General features: G+C 44.2%; 1 protein-coding gene across 5 annotated transcripts; it reads right to left on the bottom strand.

The window, feature by feature from the left end:
- Positions 1-885: 885 nt before the first annotated feature.
- Positions 886-13,895, bottom strand: Ccnl2 (cyclin L2). 5 transcript variants are annotated; one of them, XM_052178398.1, is made up of 11 exons: positions 13,317-13,895; positions 12,837-12,911; positions 12,513-12,622; positions 9,517-9,637; positions 7,000-7,064; positions 4,569-4,668; positions 4,083-4,187; positions 3,856-3,997; positions 3,129-3,240; positions 2,955-3,047; positions 886-1,896 (listed from the first exon to the last, which is right to left on the bottom strand). In XM_052178398.1, the coding sequence occupies exons 1-11, from the start codon at positions 13,596-13,598 to the stop codon at positions 1,542-1,544; spliced, it is 1,560 nt and encodes a 519-aa protein (XP_052034358.1). In that variant the 5' UTR covers positions 13,599-13,895; the 3' UTR covers positions 886-1,541. The 5 variants fall into 5 exon arrangements, with proteins under 5 accessions (XP_052034358.1, XP_052034359.1, XP_052034360.1 ...); XM_052178399.1 differs by having other exon boundaries at positions 3,129-3,237; positions 13,317-13,815; XM_052178400.1 differs by lacking the exon at positions 12,837-12,911 and having other exon boundaries at positions 13,317-13,815.
- Between the last annotated feature and the right edge of the window lie 666 nt (positions 13,896-14,561).

The following is a 14,561-nucleotide window of genomic DNA, read 5'->3' as shown; positions in this document are numbered from 1 at the left end:
AAAAAAAAAAACCCAAACAAACAAAACCAAACAAACAAACAAAAAAAAACTGCCTTAGAGGGAAGGAAAGGTTGATTTCACCCTAAGACAGGGGCTACCAGGATAAACTGTTTTCTCTCATCAGGGCCCACAAATGATATGTATTGGTTGCAGTGGTCCCCATGACCTGGGAACCACTGCAGTTGAGCTGATTCACCTCTTCTTACTCCTTTGTATAGGGACAGGGAACCATGAAGTTGGCCTGAGCAGGATCTGACTAGCCCCAGCATTTTTGCTCAGACAAAATATAGGCAGGCTACATGTATGCTCTGACTACTGAGGCTTCAGTGGGGTAGGGGAATAGGCCTTGTTTCTAGATGCTAGTCTAAAGAAGTGACCAACCCTTGGCAAAAGGGCCATTCCTTTTTGACAAGAAATATCCATTCAAAGAATAGCTTACTCAACTCATCTATTCTACTGTCCTCAGGGGTTCAGATCCTAGTTCTGAACCCAGGAGCTCTGTTCTTGGCTATCCCTGTGCCTAAATACAACTGTGAGTTATAGTAATAAGGCCATGACCCTTAGGCTGGAGCCCTTCAGCTGTACGTTGATAACATATCTTTCCTCCTTTCTTCTCTAAGGATAGATGGTTTCAGGATGTCAGAGCTCACTACAAAATCCAACACTTTAATGAGAACAGGGAACAAGGACCAGGGAATATATAGCTCATATGGCCCCTAGAACAGCTAAGGTAGCAGTGCACAGATGCACACAAATAGTCCCACCAGGCCTGAGTCCCATAGGCAAGTCCCCCGCCCCCCGGGAGGGGGGGGGGCTGCGGCGCGCGCACACACACACACACACACACACACAAAGAAAACAACCAGAAAGACAACCCACAAAGTCTTACATAACAAGTGTCCTGAGAATTGTTTATTCAACCACGTAAAATTTCTCTCGAGCTGGTGGCCTGCACTCAGCATTGCACAGATAAAAATATATGACTTTCAACACAGACCTAAATACCTTCACATTTTAAAAATCTCAATTTTCTATACAAGTGTTAAGCTACCAGAATCAAAATTCTGAGTTCTCATACATAGCTTTTACTTGTATTAAACATGTTTATTTACAACGTGAATAGAGAACAAGGGGGCTATTAAGGCCATTTTCTCATTGTGAACCACTGCAAAATATGTACACAAGTACAACCTAATATAGGCAAAGATTTGAAAAATCATCTTTCTTGGCTTAACGTAATTGAGTATCAGTTTAGGAGTGAAGAGACAGCTTGTCAATAGCACCAAGCCACGCCAATGGGGACGTGTGCCTTTGCTGTTCCATCCAGCTACCTGAAGGTCTGCGGTTGAGGTGGACCATTAACTGGGACAGTTGTGCAGCACTCCCAGGCCAGCCTGAAGGGCACCTTGCCCACTGTCTCATCAATCAAATTCACCTCAAGGTCCAATCAAAAACACTTTCAAAAACCATCATGCTAAAGGCCACTAAAGCCAAGGTGTGCCCACAGGGAAGGACCAAGGGCAGCCACCAGGGAACCTATCTCACCTCCGATGCCTGCTGTGTCCAGGGTGGTCCCTCTCATAGCGATGGCCTGTGCGCTCATATGACCTTGAGCGCTCCCGTCTTTGATCTCTATAGTAATGACTTTTCTTCTTGTATTTTCCAGAATTGTCTGTCCGCTCTCGTGACCTGCTTCGGGAACGAGAGGAGCTCCGGCTACGAGACTTGTGTGGCTTCTGGGTGAGGTACTTGCAGTCTTTGGATTTCCGGGAGCCCCTCACTTCTGAGCCTTTGTAGGGAGCACCACGGTGTACCTGCCTTGGAGGAGAGTCACTGCGGCTCCGAGAACGACTCTGTGACTTGGACCCACCTGAGGTAGAGCCACTCTCACTTTTCCTGTGGAGAGGAAAATATCCTTGTAACCAAAACTATAGCCACCTGTCCTAGCCAAGCCCTAGCAAAGCAGAGGAGCTGGCAAAGAGCACCCTTTTAAATAAATGTATAAACACACACACACAAACTCTGTCCGTCCCCGCCCCCCCCAAGACAGGGTTTCTCTGTGTAGCCCTGGCTGTCTTGGATCTCACTCTGTAGACCAGGCTGGCCTTGAACTCAGAGATCCGCCTGCTTCTGCCTCCACTGCCTGGCAACCCTGTTTTTCAAAACAGGGTTTCTCTGTGTAGTCCTGGAATCCATTCTATAGACCAGGTTGACCTCAAACTCAAGAGATCTGATTACATCTACTTCCTAAGTACTGGGACTAAATGATTATGCCACTACCACCGGACAGCAAAGAGACCCTTAAGTTCAAAGAATGAAGAACCAATCAGGTTAAGAGCCACCATCCCCCGGGGTGTGCTAGTGCACACCTTTAATCCAAACATATGGGAGACAAAGGGAGGTAGATCTCTGAGTTCAAGGCCAGTGTGCCCTACAAAATAAGTTTGAGGGTAGCCAGGGCTAGAATACAGGAAATAAATTCTGTCTCAAAAACAAAGGGAAAAACATAAAATTAAAAACTCAGGGTTAGGGCTGGAAAGATGGCTCAGTGGTTAAGAACACTGGCTGTTCTTCCTGAGGTCCTGAATTCAATTCCCAGCAACCACATGGTGGCTCACAACCATCTGTAATGGGATCTGATGCCTTTTCTAGTGTGTCTGAAGACAGCTACAGTATACTCATATACATAAAATTAAAAAAAAAAAAATCTTAGCCGGGCACACGCCTGTAATCCCAGCACTCTGGGAGGCAAGAGGCAGGTGGATTTCTGAGTTCGAGGCCAGCCTGGTCTACAGAGTGAGTTCCAGGACAGCCAGAGCTACAGAGAAACCCTGTCTCTTAAAACAATCAAACAGGAGCCAGTGTTTCTGCTATCCCAAGAGACATCTATATCCTCTTCTATTAGCAGAGAAAGCATGAGGTTAGGGTTTTATGGGTAAATGCCAGGCACACACCTTCTCTTTGGAGAAGCAGACCGTGACGGGGACCTTGAGTAGCTCTGCTCACGACTCCTGCTTTGACTTCGACTCTCCTGCCCTTTTAGCAAGCTGCAAACAGGAGGAGAGTAGTTACAGACCTGGAGCATCTTCAGCTTTCAATGTCTATCTAGGCAACAATGAGCATCTTACCCATTTATAGGGCTGTCACCCTTGGCTTTCTTTGGGCCTTCCATTTTCCGTTTGGCATTCTTTACAGACAGTGGGGAAGACTTGCTTCCTTTACTTTCTTTGGGGGATTCTACTGAAGCAAAACATTAAAAACCACAATCAGAAATTTCTTCAATACAAAACACATTAGCAATGTAAGACAACCCTGGGACAAGAATGAAAATATATGTGAGACTCAGACAGGTCTTTTGTTCAGAACAATTTTCCTCAGAGCACAGTGAATAAGTATCATATTCTGTGTTCTAATAATATAATCATAATCAGTTGACAAGTCAACTTGGTATATGATTTAAAAACAAAAAAAAACAAACCAGCATTTTAGAATGGCAGTCCATATTAATATAAAAACAAAACCTTTAGGGCCTTCCTGACTTATTTTAAGAATTACCAACTGATTGCTAGAGATTCGAGTACCAGCATACTATTGAAGTAAGCTTCAGGCTCAATTCCAAGAAAGCACATACCCCCAAACCTAACTTAGAAGACACAAACTAGCCGGGCGGTGGTGGCGCACGCCTGTAATCCCAGCACTTTGGGAGGCAGAGGCAGGCGGATTTCTGAGTTCGAGGCCAGCCTGGTCTACAGAGAAACCCTGTCTCAAAAAAACCAAATCCAAAAAAAAAAAAAAAAAAAAAAAGAAGATCACAAACTATTATCCCTTTGTGGAGAATAAACTCTGGACACTCACCCAGCTTGGGAGCAGGTGAGAACCCTGCAGCATTGTCCAGACCTGGTGCATTCCCTGGGAGCAGACCCTTTGCTCGTGCCTTTGCTTCTTCAATGGCATGCTTTCTCTTTTCCACTTCATTCTCCAGATGTGTCAAATCAACCTGAAAAACCAGAATCATCCATTCAGAACCAGATGCTTCTGTCTAAACACAAGTACATAACAAACACAAAAACATACAGAGGAACCTTTTTCCGTGTATAAAGCTGTAAGATTTTAAAGCAAATTTCTTGAATTTCTTCTTCAGTTGCTCCAAACAAAAGAAACCAATGTGGACGATTGGGTAAAGGGATCTGTAAACACAAAATATTATCATATTAATTTCCTTAAAAACTTCAAGGCCAGGTAGTGGTACACACCTTCTAATCTCAGCACTCAGAAAGGAGAAGCAGGTTGATCTTTCAGAGTCTGAGTACAGTCAAAGCTACATAATAGAACCTTTTCTCAAGGAAATACTACCACCACCACCACCACCACCACCACCACCACCACCACCACCAACACCAAAACACTTCAAGGCCAATATGATTCTTAGTGTAACACCTGAAAATGGCCTGCCAGTTACAAAGAAACTCTGTTGTGAATGAATCTAGTTTGAAAAATATATTAACCTTTCCAACAGGCTGGAAAAATAACTAGAATCTAGACTAAAACCCAGGGAGCCACATACTTACCTCCAGTGTCCGGGCAGCAAGGTAGATACAGGCACAAGCAATGCTTTCAGGCTGGAACCGCACAAAGACATCCGTGCGAAGGCTGTCATTCATGTAGTTCCTGAAACCAAACCAGGAAGACTGTAATGCATGGACATCTGTGCAACCACCAGTCATCAAATGTTGTTATTCCTAAGAATTCTACACTAGGACTGTGCTGGGTACTCTGGGAATCCCCATAGAAAACAAGGGACATTCTGAATACACGAAAGAAATAAATCATTTGGGGGAGGGTGTAAAAAGCTGGCTGAATGTCAGACAATGTTGCTATGAACGAGAACCGACTTTAACTTTACTTTTCCTTCTCTATGACCTGCTATCATGCAAAGCACAATACTTAGAAAGAAAATGCTACTTAGTAGTTAAAATGTAGTTGATTAAAGAAATCTAAATGTTCAAAATCCATAGTGCAGAGAAGCATGCAAACTCAAATGAGAAGGCTGAGCATGAAGCCTCCCAACTGTCAGACAAGCTGTCCTCCTGTGTTCCTTTTCTTCAGGCAGCATTTGTCGCCCGGTCCTTCTCCAGATGACTGAGCCGCAGCTCCAGGGAGGGAGTCCACTTGGAAAAGGGAAAGGCCCTTGGGTGCAGTTCAGATGCATGGGCACATCATGTGCAGAGGAGGTCAACACCCAAGGGAATCCTCTTCTCGGGCTTATCAAAGAACGAAACTGTCCCATTTCAACAAGGAGTCTTAAAATGAACATTCATAAAAATCAGACAAAAGCAACAAAACACTAAAAGTGGCATCAAACTAAGTACACTTAAAAATGTTATAATACTTTAGATGATATATAAGTACAAAACTTCACATTTTTAGCAAAGTTAAATAAAGGTCATTTAAAATTGACTACATCTTTAATATATTTAAATTTTATAGGCTAAAAGGGTATACTAGCTTTATCAACAATGCAAAAACAACTCATGAGAAAACACATCATGAGGTTATATACACTGCCCAACACATCCAATGGTACAGCATACTAATGTCAGGCTGTACCACATGAGATTTAAAACTGCTCCCACCCAGTATCTTGGTCCTAAAACCTCAGAGAAGGCAACATTCAAACCCGTTCTGACATTCTAAATAATGCATTCTACAGATGCCTGTAAGAGGCAGCAGGCCCAGGAAACAATACCTCTACACTTAAGAGGGAAGCCAGAATGGTAGCGGCACTACCCATCTCCCAGAAACCATTCTGTAGCTTAACAGTTTAAACATTCACAAATAGAAATAAAACCATCAATAACTTTACTACTAGTAAGGAAATCTTAGTATTCAAGTATATTAATTCATTAACTTTGTTCTAAAAACAAGTGAAATCCTTCCTGGTATATTAAAACTTAATGCTACATTTGAAATAAATTACAATATTTTAACTTAAAGATGCACACCTTTACTGGAATGAGTCCCACTTAAGCTGCTGAAAAGAGCAACTTTAGGGCTTGGGAGAAATGATGATAGGATCCAGTAACAGCCTGAATTTCCACCATGCCAATTTTGTCACCTTAGTTTTTATAGCTTCTATACATTTTTTTTTTAAAGAAAGGTATTGCATCTTTATTGCACAGGTACAGCAGTTTTAAAAGAACAAAATTCAAGTCAAGACAGTTATCAATTCTAATTGATACAATTACCAAGCATGACAGGATTAACAAGAAGCACAATCGTCAGAGAACCACAAGCAGCAGTCGGCCATGACTATACTATTGGGTACGCATACCACCAGTCTAGAGCCAGCCTTCGGTGGAGAGCCTGCACTGGATTGGCTGAAGACGGCCGCTGTCCCTGCACCAAAGCGCTTGGACAGCAGAGGAGAAGTCTTAGTCACTTACCCTCAGAGGCTACCCTTTGATTGAAAGAGTACAGAAAAGAAAAGTCAAAATAGGTTCTCTATAAAGCATGTCATAGCACCAGACAATTCAGTCAGCAATATGACCCCTATAGACTTAACTGTGGGGGGGGAGGGGGAATATACCCCACTACCAAACTGTTACTTAAGGCTTCATAGCATATGCCTGCTAAAACCAACCCAGGACTGCAGCAAATCCCCATCTTCCCTTCCCTCAAGGGATACATTCCCTAGAAACAAAACCACTGATTCTGTGGTTTGAACTACTACCAATAACATTTATATGCCCAGCTGACAAACCCTAGAGGGAAGCTCACTGATTGCTCTCTCAGGGCGGGAAGGGTAGGCCACCTACCGTTAAGCCTGTCCCTGTCAATTTGGGGGAGGCTGATAGGTAATTATAGGGCAGATCACTAGGCACTGGGACAATTCCAGCCCATAACCAAGTCATGGGATGACAACCCACTGCCCAAGTGCCTCAAATAATATATTCCTCAACTGCCCTTGCTGGTCTCATGAAACAAGGAAAATCAACTCACCATGCAGTCTGGACCAGGTGTTGATTACGCTCACATTCTAACACCTGAAGGTACATAACGATTATCTGGAAGATATGGGTCAGGCAGTTATTACCAAAAACTTCTGGAGCAAGGAACACAGATCTTGGTGTCCATGCAGCAAAAGAACCTCAAGCTATACCCCAGGAGTTCCTGGTGACATCCGGCAGACAGCTCAACTTTTGTGATGTGCTTGCTACCTGGCTTTTATAGTGGGCAGAGTGCAACCAAGTGAAAACCAAGCTGCACCCCCATGGTATTGAAGACCTTGTTTCCCGTGTGGCTCATTTTCACTTTTCCCACCAATGAGATTAGCTTGCCCCATACATCCCTATACCCCAGCAGTCAAGATATACAAAATATGAAAATAACATTCAACAAATTAAGAAAAGCACATAAAATATTTAGTGGACAATTTATAAGAATTTAATCCCAGAAATTCAAATATGCAAGAAAAAATAGCAAGGCTACAGAAATAAACATGAACGTTTAGTCTGTTGAGGCAGGGTCTTACTATATATATAGCTCTGGCTGGCCTAGAGCTCAAACTGGAGACAAGGTTGACTCAGAACTCAGATCTGTTTTGCTTTTGCTTCCAAAGTGCTAGGATTAAATATGTGTACCACTTCACCCAGCTACGCCTAAACTTTTTTTTTTTAAAAAGATGTATTTATTTATATAAGTACACTGCAGCTGTCTTCAGACACACCAGAAGAGAGAATCAGATGGTTGTGAGCCACCATGTGGTTGCTGGGAATTGAACTCAGGACCTCTGGAAGAGCAGTCAGCTCTCTTAACCACTGCGCCATCTCTCCAGCCCACGCCTAAACTTTTAAAGAAGTTTTTAGTTTAGCTAAACTAAATGAGATACCCATGAAATAGTACAATAAACTCACTTCTACTCAGCATGTGCTTAAAAGAATTCAGAATTCTTCCTGTTCTACTACAGAACATATTAAATCCATTACTAAAGTACAGTCAAGAGTTGGGCTATGTTCTTACAGGCTCAGTCAGTAAAGTGCTTGCCTTGTAATACCCAGAATCCATATTAAAATGCTGGGTGTGGTAGCTCACACTTTTTTGTTTTGGTTTTTCAAGACATGTTTTCTCTGTGTAACAGAGCCCTGGCTGTCCTAGACTTACTTTGTAAACAAGGCTGGCCTCAAACTCACGGAGATCCACCTGCTTCTGCCTTCCAAGTGCTGGGATTAAAGTTGAGTATCACAGCACCCAGCAGTGACTCACCAATTTTGTTTGTTTTTGTTTAAATAGTTATTCATATTTTATGTGCATTGGTGTTTTGCCTGTATGCTAATGTGACGGTGCCAGATTCCCTGGCACTGGAGTTGCAGACAGTTGTGAGCTGACATGTGGATGCTGGGAATTGAACCCTGATCCTCTGAAAGAGCAGCTAGTCCTTTTCACTGCTGAGCTATCTCTCCAGACCCCAATAACTCACATTTTTAATCGCATGACTTGGGGAGTAGAGGGGCTCATTGCCTAGCCAGTCTAACCTAGTTGGTGAGGTCCAGGCCAATGAGGGCATCTGTCTCAGGAGGAAGTATTCCTAGCTTTCCTCTGGACTCTAAAATGCACGCACGCACACAACACACACGCACACAACACGCACGCACACACTTAAAAATTTTACTGTTAAGAAAACTGTAGATGGAGCTAGAGAAGACTCAGTGGTTAAGGCAAGTGACAGCTTCCCTCTTCCAGAGGTCCTGAGTTTAATTCCCAGCAACGAAACGGTAGCTCACAACAATGGGATCTGATTCCCTCTTCTGATGTGCATGAAGAGTATTTATATACATAATACACATAAATTTTTAAAAAGAGAAAAATATAGGCTTAAAAACAATAGTGTTTTTCAATTATTATCTTGTGTACATGTTGTTCTGTTATGCCAGAGTGTAAATGCAAAGGTCAGAGAACTACTTTGTACAACTGGTTGTTTATTTTCTTGTACCTTTACATGTGTTCCAAAGACAGAATTCAGATCAATAGGCTTGCATACTGCTTTGTTTTTAATCTATACTTTTTTTTGAGACAAAGTTCCACCACCTAGCCTTGTTGGCCCTGGAATTCACCATGTAGTCCAAGCTGAACTCGAACTCAAAAGAGCTACCTGCCTCAGCCTCTCAAGTGCTATGATTAAAAGCACTTGGGTATGCCACCATCCAAGGCTGAGCCCTGTTTATTTTTGAGATAAGGGCTCATGTAGGGAAGGCTGGCCTCCTACTTGAATGTAGCTGAAAACTTCCAAGCCAGGCAAGAAAAATGTATGTTAATGAATTAAACTTCAAACTTTACCACTACTTTTGAAAGCTGAAATCTAAAAGATTTCAAACACTCTTATATCACTAAAAGTAGCAGATTATAAAAGGTTGATAAATAAAGGACTAATTTTAAGTTCTAGACATAAACAAGAAGGCCTGCACACAGCAGAAGTCAGCTCAAGTGTGACTTGGCGGCTAAGGTGCAGGCCAGACCCACCTTGTGAGGGTGCTTCACGTGGACACAAAAGCCCAGTTCCTTGAGAACCCGTCTCTCTGCCTTTATAATCTGGTTCTTTAGATTAACATACTCTTGATCCAGCACCAGAGGCACAGGTTTCCTGTAGAAAAGACAAAGCATATGCTCTATACCAGGATTAATCAAACAAAATCTTTTAGATTCCACAACTATTTCCAGGTGATAAATACCAAGTACCAGAAACACGCTACGAATGAGACTAACAAAATTTCAGAAATCCTCAAACCTCATAAACAGTGCTAACCTACATATACTTATTACCAACCTGCTCCTCCCCTTGACTTTACACATAAAAATTCTAGCATATCAACACACCTCTTGAATATGGTAGAGGTCTAAGGATCTCTGCACAAGTGCTATAACACATGTCAGAACTCAGGACAAAAAAAAATCAACGTCCTCATGAGTTGTATAAATTACAGAACCAATACAGCACAATAAAGTCATCCCTTGGTACACGTAGGTGCTGGTCAACGACAACTTTCACTTAATACTAACACCTATGAATGTTTAAGTTCCTTATACAAAGTAGTGGAATATCCCCATAGTCTCTTCACACTTCATATCATACTTGGATACTTTATACTTATTACACTATAAATGTTGTTTTAGTACACTATAAATGTTGTTTAAGAGCCGGGCGGTGGCACACGCCTGTAATTCTAGCACTTGGGAGGCAGAGGCAGGCGGATCTCTGAGTTTGAGGCCAGCCTGGTCTACAGAGTGAGCTCCAGGACAGCCAGGGCTATACAGAGAAACCCTGTCTTGAAAAAAAACAAATCCAAAAACCAAAAAGAAAAAAATAAAAAGGACAAGAAAGTCTAAACATGTTCAATATAGAAATTATTCTGGGGCTGGAAAGTAGTTAAGAGCAGCAACTGCTCTTCCAGAGGTCCTGAGTTCAATTCCCAGCAACCACACCATGGCTCATAACCATCTACAATGAGATCTAGTGCCTTCTTCTGGAGTACAGGAATGTTTACAGGTAGAATACTGTATATAATAAATCCTAAAAAAAAGAGAGAGAGAAATTATTCCACCCCACACTCCCCCAGCCTCTCACCCCCAAATGCTAATATTTTAAAGAGTTAGTTGAACTCTTGAATGAGAAACCTGTAGATAGCCTAAAGAGACTTGTCAGGTTTTAAAGGGCTGTTAAGCTGGGCATGGATGTATGTACATTCCCCTAAGCCCAGCACTCTGGAGCCAGAGACAAGACCATCTGTATAAGTAAGACAACCAGCCTAGTCTACATAAAGCTCAAAGCCAGCTAAGACTTCACAGTCAAGACTGTTTCAGAAGCCGGGCGGTGGTGGCCCACACCTGTAATCCCAGCACTTGGGGGGCAGAGGCAGGTGGATTTCCGAGTTTGAGGCCAGCCTGGTCTACAGGGTGAGTTCCAAGACAGCCAGGGCTACATAGAGAAACCCTGTCTCGGAGAAAAAAACAAACAAACAAACCAAAAACCCAAACAAACAACAAAAAGACTGTTTCAGAATAAAACAAAAACCAAAAGGCTTCTGTGAAAGAGCATAAAGCCTGGGATAAGGTCTAGGGGCACTGTTCTACTATTAGGGATATTCATTTTCTGGTTCTGTTGGAATGTGTGGAGGCTTTCTTTTTAAATTTTATATGGGAACTGCTGTTGTCAGTTGCCTCCTACTTTTACAATGTAGGACTTCAGTATCAAATTCAGGTGTTCAGGCTTAACAACAGGCTTCTTTACCCACTAGGCTATTTCATTAACCCAGTGTGTTTGTTCTTTAAAATTTGTATGACATTTGTTTGGTATGTGGGTTGTGCCTGTGGAGGTCAGAGGACAACTTGTGGGAATCAATTCTCCTCCTACCATGTTGATCCCAGAACTAAATACAGGTTGTCAGGCTTGGTGACAAATCTGTGTGTGTGTGTGTTTAGGTGAATAGGTGAAGGGGTTGTATGTACTTCAAGCTGGCTTCAAACTCATTATGTGACTGAGGATGAATGATTCTGAAACCCTGACCCTCCTATCTCCATCTCTTATCACCAGGGTTACAAGCTCACATCTCCACCTCCACTTCTGGCTTCCTTTAAGGGTGGGTTTGTTTTTGTTTAGTTTGTTGTTTTGCTAAACAGGATTTCCCAGTGTAGCCCAGGCTATTTTGTAACTAGCTCTGTAGACCAGACTGACTTCAAACCCAGAGATCCTCCTATGTCTGCCTCCTGAGTGCTGGTATTAAAGGCTTGTGCCTTCATGCCTAGCTCTCCATGGATGTTTTTGTTTTGTTTTGTTTTTTGTTTTTGTTTTTGTTTTTTATTTTTCGAGACAGGGTTTCTGTACAGCCCTGGCTGTCCTGGACTCATTCTGTAGACCAGGCTGGCCTCCAACTCAGAAATCTGCCAGCCTCTGCCTCCCAATTGCTGGGATTAAAGGTGTGCACCACCACTGCCTGGTTCCATGGATGTTTTAAAAAGCAGTGTTTGGAGAAAAGCATGGTGGTTCACACATGTAAGGAAGATTGAGATGGGATTGATAAGAGGTTAAGACCAGCATCATTATTTCAGGCCAATTACCGCTACAGAGCAAGACCAGATATCAAAAAAGACAGCTGTCTAGGGATATTTCTGTTACAAATGGTTTCTGGCAAGGAAAGGCCAGGAATATTGGTTAACATATTACAACGCCAGGACAAAGAATGGCCAGTTCAGACACTGACATTGCTAAGGGTGAGAACCAGGGGTCTGGTGCTCAAGGGTTCTCAGTAGAACCATGGAACAAACAGGACAATAGGGTGGTGAGCTCATGTGATCATACAGGAATTGTTCCAGGAGGGCTAGGACAGCTGGCTATCCTGCTTATTGTACTCCCCTACTAAATGCCCCAAGACAGCATCTGGGGCACTTGCCAACAAACTACTGTAAGCTCACAGGTTGGTATAACAACGACAGACATTATGACAGCTCTGGGAAGGACTCACTTTTTCTCTCTCAGATGCCGAAGGCGATGGAATACATTGATGACATCCCTGATTCGTCTCGGAGCCTCTTCTATTTTGGAAGCCAGGTGAACACAAGCCATGGACACATGCTGAAATGTATATTGGGACACGGGTGTTTTTCCCCAACCTGAGAACCTTCCAAGGCACTAAAACTATTAGAAACAGCAAGAAGATATAGAGACAGGCCTCTAGGGAAAGAGTCGTGCAGACTTTGCAGAACAGAATTCAGTTGACTAAGTACTGGGCAGAACAGGCCATGTTTCCTCCCAATTCATTTCTCTGATAGAACAGAAAGCAGCCTACCTCCATGGAATGTTTCACGAAGGACTTAGTGTAAAAGAACCGCTGGAACAACACCTGCCCTGTAGCCATGGCCACCTAGGGACAGAGAAGGTTCCATCACGTTTGAACGCAGGACTCAAGCTTGTCCCAGCAAAAATATCTTGTGCGATTTCCCCCCAGGACAAATAGCCACGACAGTTTCCATTTCCCCCAAAGGATTTGTGTCTCGCGAGGCTTTCTGGGGGGGGGGGGTAAATGGGCCTTTCGCTCGAGTGGGGTGGGGGAGGGGATGGCGAGCGCGGGCCTGGCTCCAAGCCGATCAGCGGCCACGTTTGAAACACGGGCTCAAGCGGGTTATTTCAAGGCTGTAGAGCGGGGCTTCGACCTCGGTCAGAGTCTAGGTCCGTTTAGTTCTGGGACGTGGGCCAAGACAACAACAAAGGCCGGCTACTCGGCCGGTCAGCGAACGGCTACCTACAAAGCTCGCGGCCGAGCACTTACCTGCGGCAGGCGGAGCAGGATGCCGGCTGCCTGGATGAGCTCGCAGCCCACTACGCGGAGTCCAGTTTCTGTATCGATGTCGAGACCGCTCGACATGGATGGCGTGAAGCGGAGCTTGTCGTCGGGCAGCAAGCAGTTTTCCAAGGTGATGAGCACGCCCGAGTATAGCCTGTCACCGATCAGCACCCCCTGAGACCCTGGGGCTGCTCCCCCCGAGCCGGAAGAGCAGGCCGCCAACGCAGGAGCCATCAACCCCGAAGCCCCGGCCGCCGCCGCCGCCATTTTGTGCCGCCGACTCTTTTCAGGCCCTTCCCGTCAGGGCGGCTGCTCGAGACTATCATGGCCGCCCCGCCCCACCCCCTTCCATTGGCTGAACGTCACCGCTGTCTCGACGCCGTTGGCCGTACGACTAGTCCTTCAGTATCGCGTCAGGCAATGACGCCGGAAGTACCCACGGGTGGGGCTGCTCGTTACCCACTTGGCTCCGCGGCCTGGCCCGAACCGGAAGTGGTCAGTCCTGAAAGCCCGGAGATTACAGTGCTACTCCCTCGAAGTCCGGACATCACAGTGCTCCTGCCTCGAAAACTGGGATTCTAGAAGGGAGTCTTTCCGTGGGGGTTGGGACATAACTTTTCCCCCCACAGTCCCATGTGCACATTATACCGCGACTTAGTTCAGATTCTTCATTTATCAACCCTCTCTCTTCTGCCCTCTGGTTCTAGTACAGCTGTGGGGTGGATCTGCCAGCATTAAATATACAGATGAAAGCTGGATAGTTGTACCTTTAATTCCAGCACTTGAGAGACAGAGGCAGGCGTATCTCTGAGTTCAAGGTCGGCCTCTCTACAGCTTGAGTTCCAGGACAGCTATGGCTGTTACACTGAGAAACCCTGTCGCAAACAAAACCCTAAACAAACAAAAAAGTACAGATGAAGGGGCTGGAGAGATGGCTCAGCAGAGATCCTGAGTTCCAGCAACGACAACATGGCTTGCAACCATTATAATGGAATCTGCTATCCTCTTCTGCCATGCAGGCAGAAATGCAGAGTACTCATACATAATCTTTCTTAATGGGGACCCCCCCCCCCAACAATCTTCTGCAGTAAATACAGGCCAGAAAATGGCTGGGGACCTTGAAGATCAAAGCGAAAAGGTTTGACCCTAGAGACAATATTTATTAATATTCCTGACCTGCCTAGTTTCACCCAAAACAGTACTGCTACTACACAGTAGATGTGGTTATTA

This window comes from Apodemus sylvaticus, chromosome 3 (genome assembly GCF_947179515.1).
Source record: "Apodemus sylvaticus chromosome 3, mApoSyl1.1, whole genome shotgun sequence".
Lineage (NCBI taxonomy): Eukaryota > Metazoa > Chordata > Mammalia > Rodentia > Muridae > Apodemus > Apodemus sylvaticus.
Note: the sequence above shows the minus strand (reverse complement) of the source record. Positions and strands in the feature narration are given on the sequence as shown.

Excerpts from the sequence above, each read along its gene's own strand:
- Ccnl2 (XM_052178398.1), bottom strand. The coding sequence starts at position 13,598 with ATGGCGGCGGCGGCGGCCGGGGCTTCGGGGTTGATGGCTCCTGCGTTG. Across the intron at positions 4,669-6,999 it reads CACCTGGTCCAGACTGCATG|GAACTACATGAATGACAGCC; the intron begins GTGAGTTGATTT and ends GTTTGGTTTCAG. Across the intron at positions 1,897-2,954 it reads TCTGCTTCTCCAAAGAGAAG|GAAAAGTGAGAGTGGCTCTA; the intron begins GTGTGTGCCTGG and ends TCCTCTCCACAG.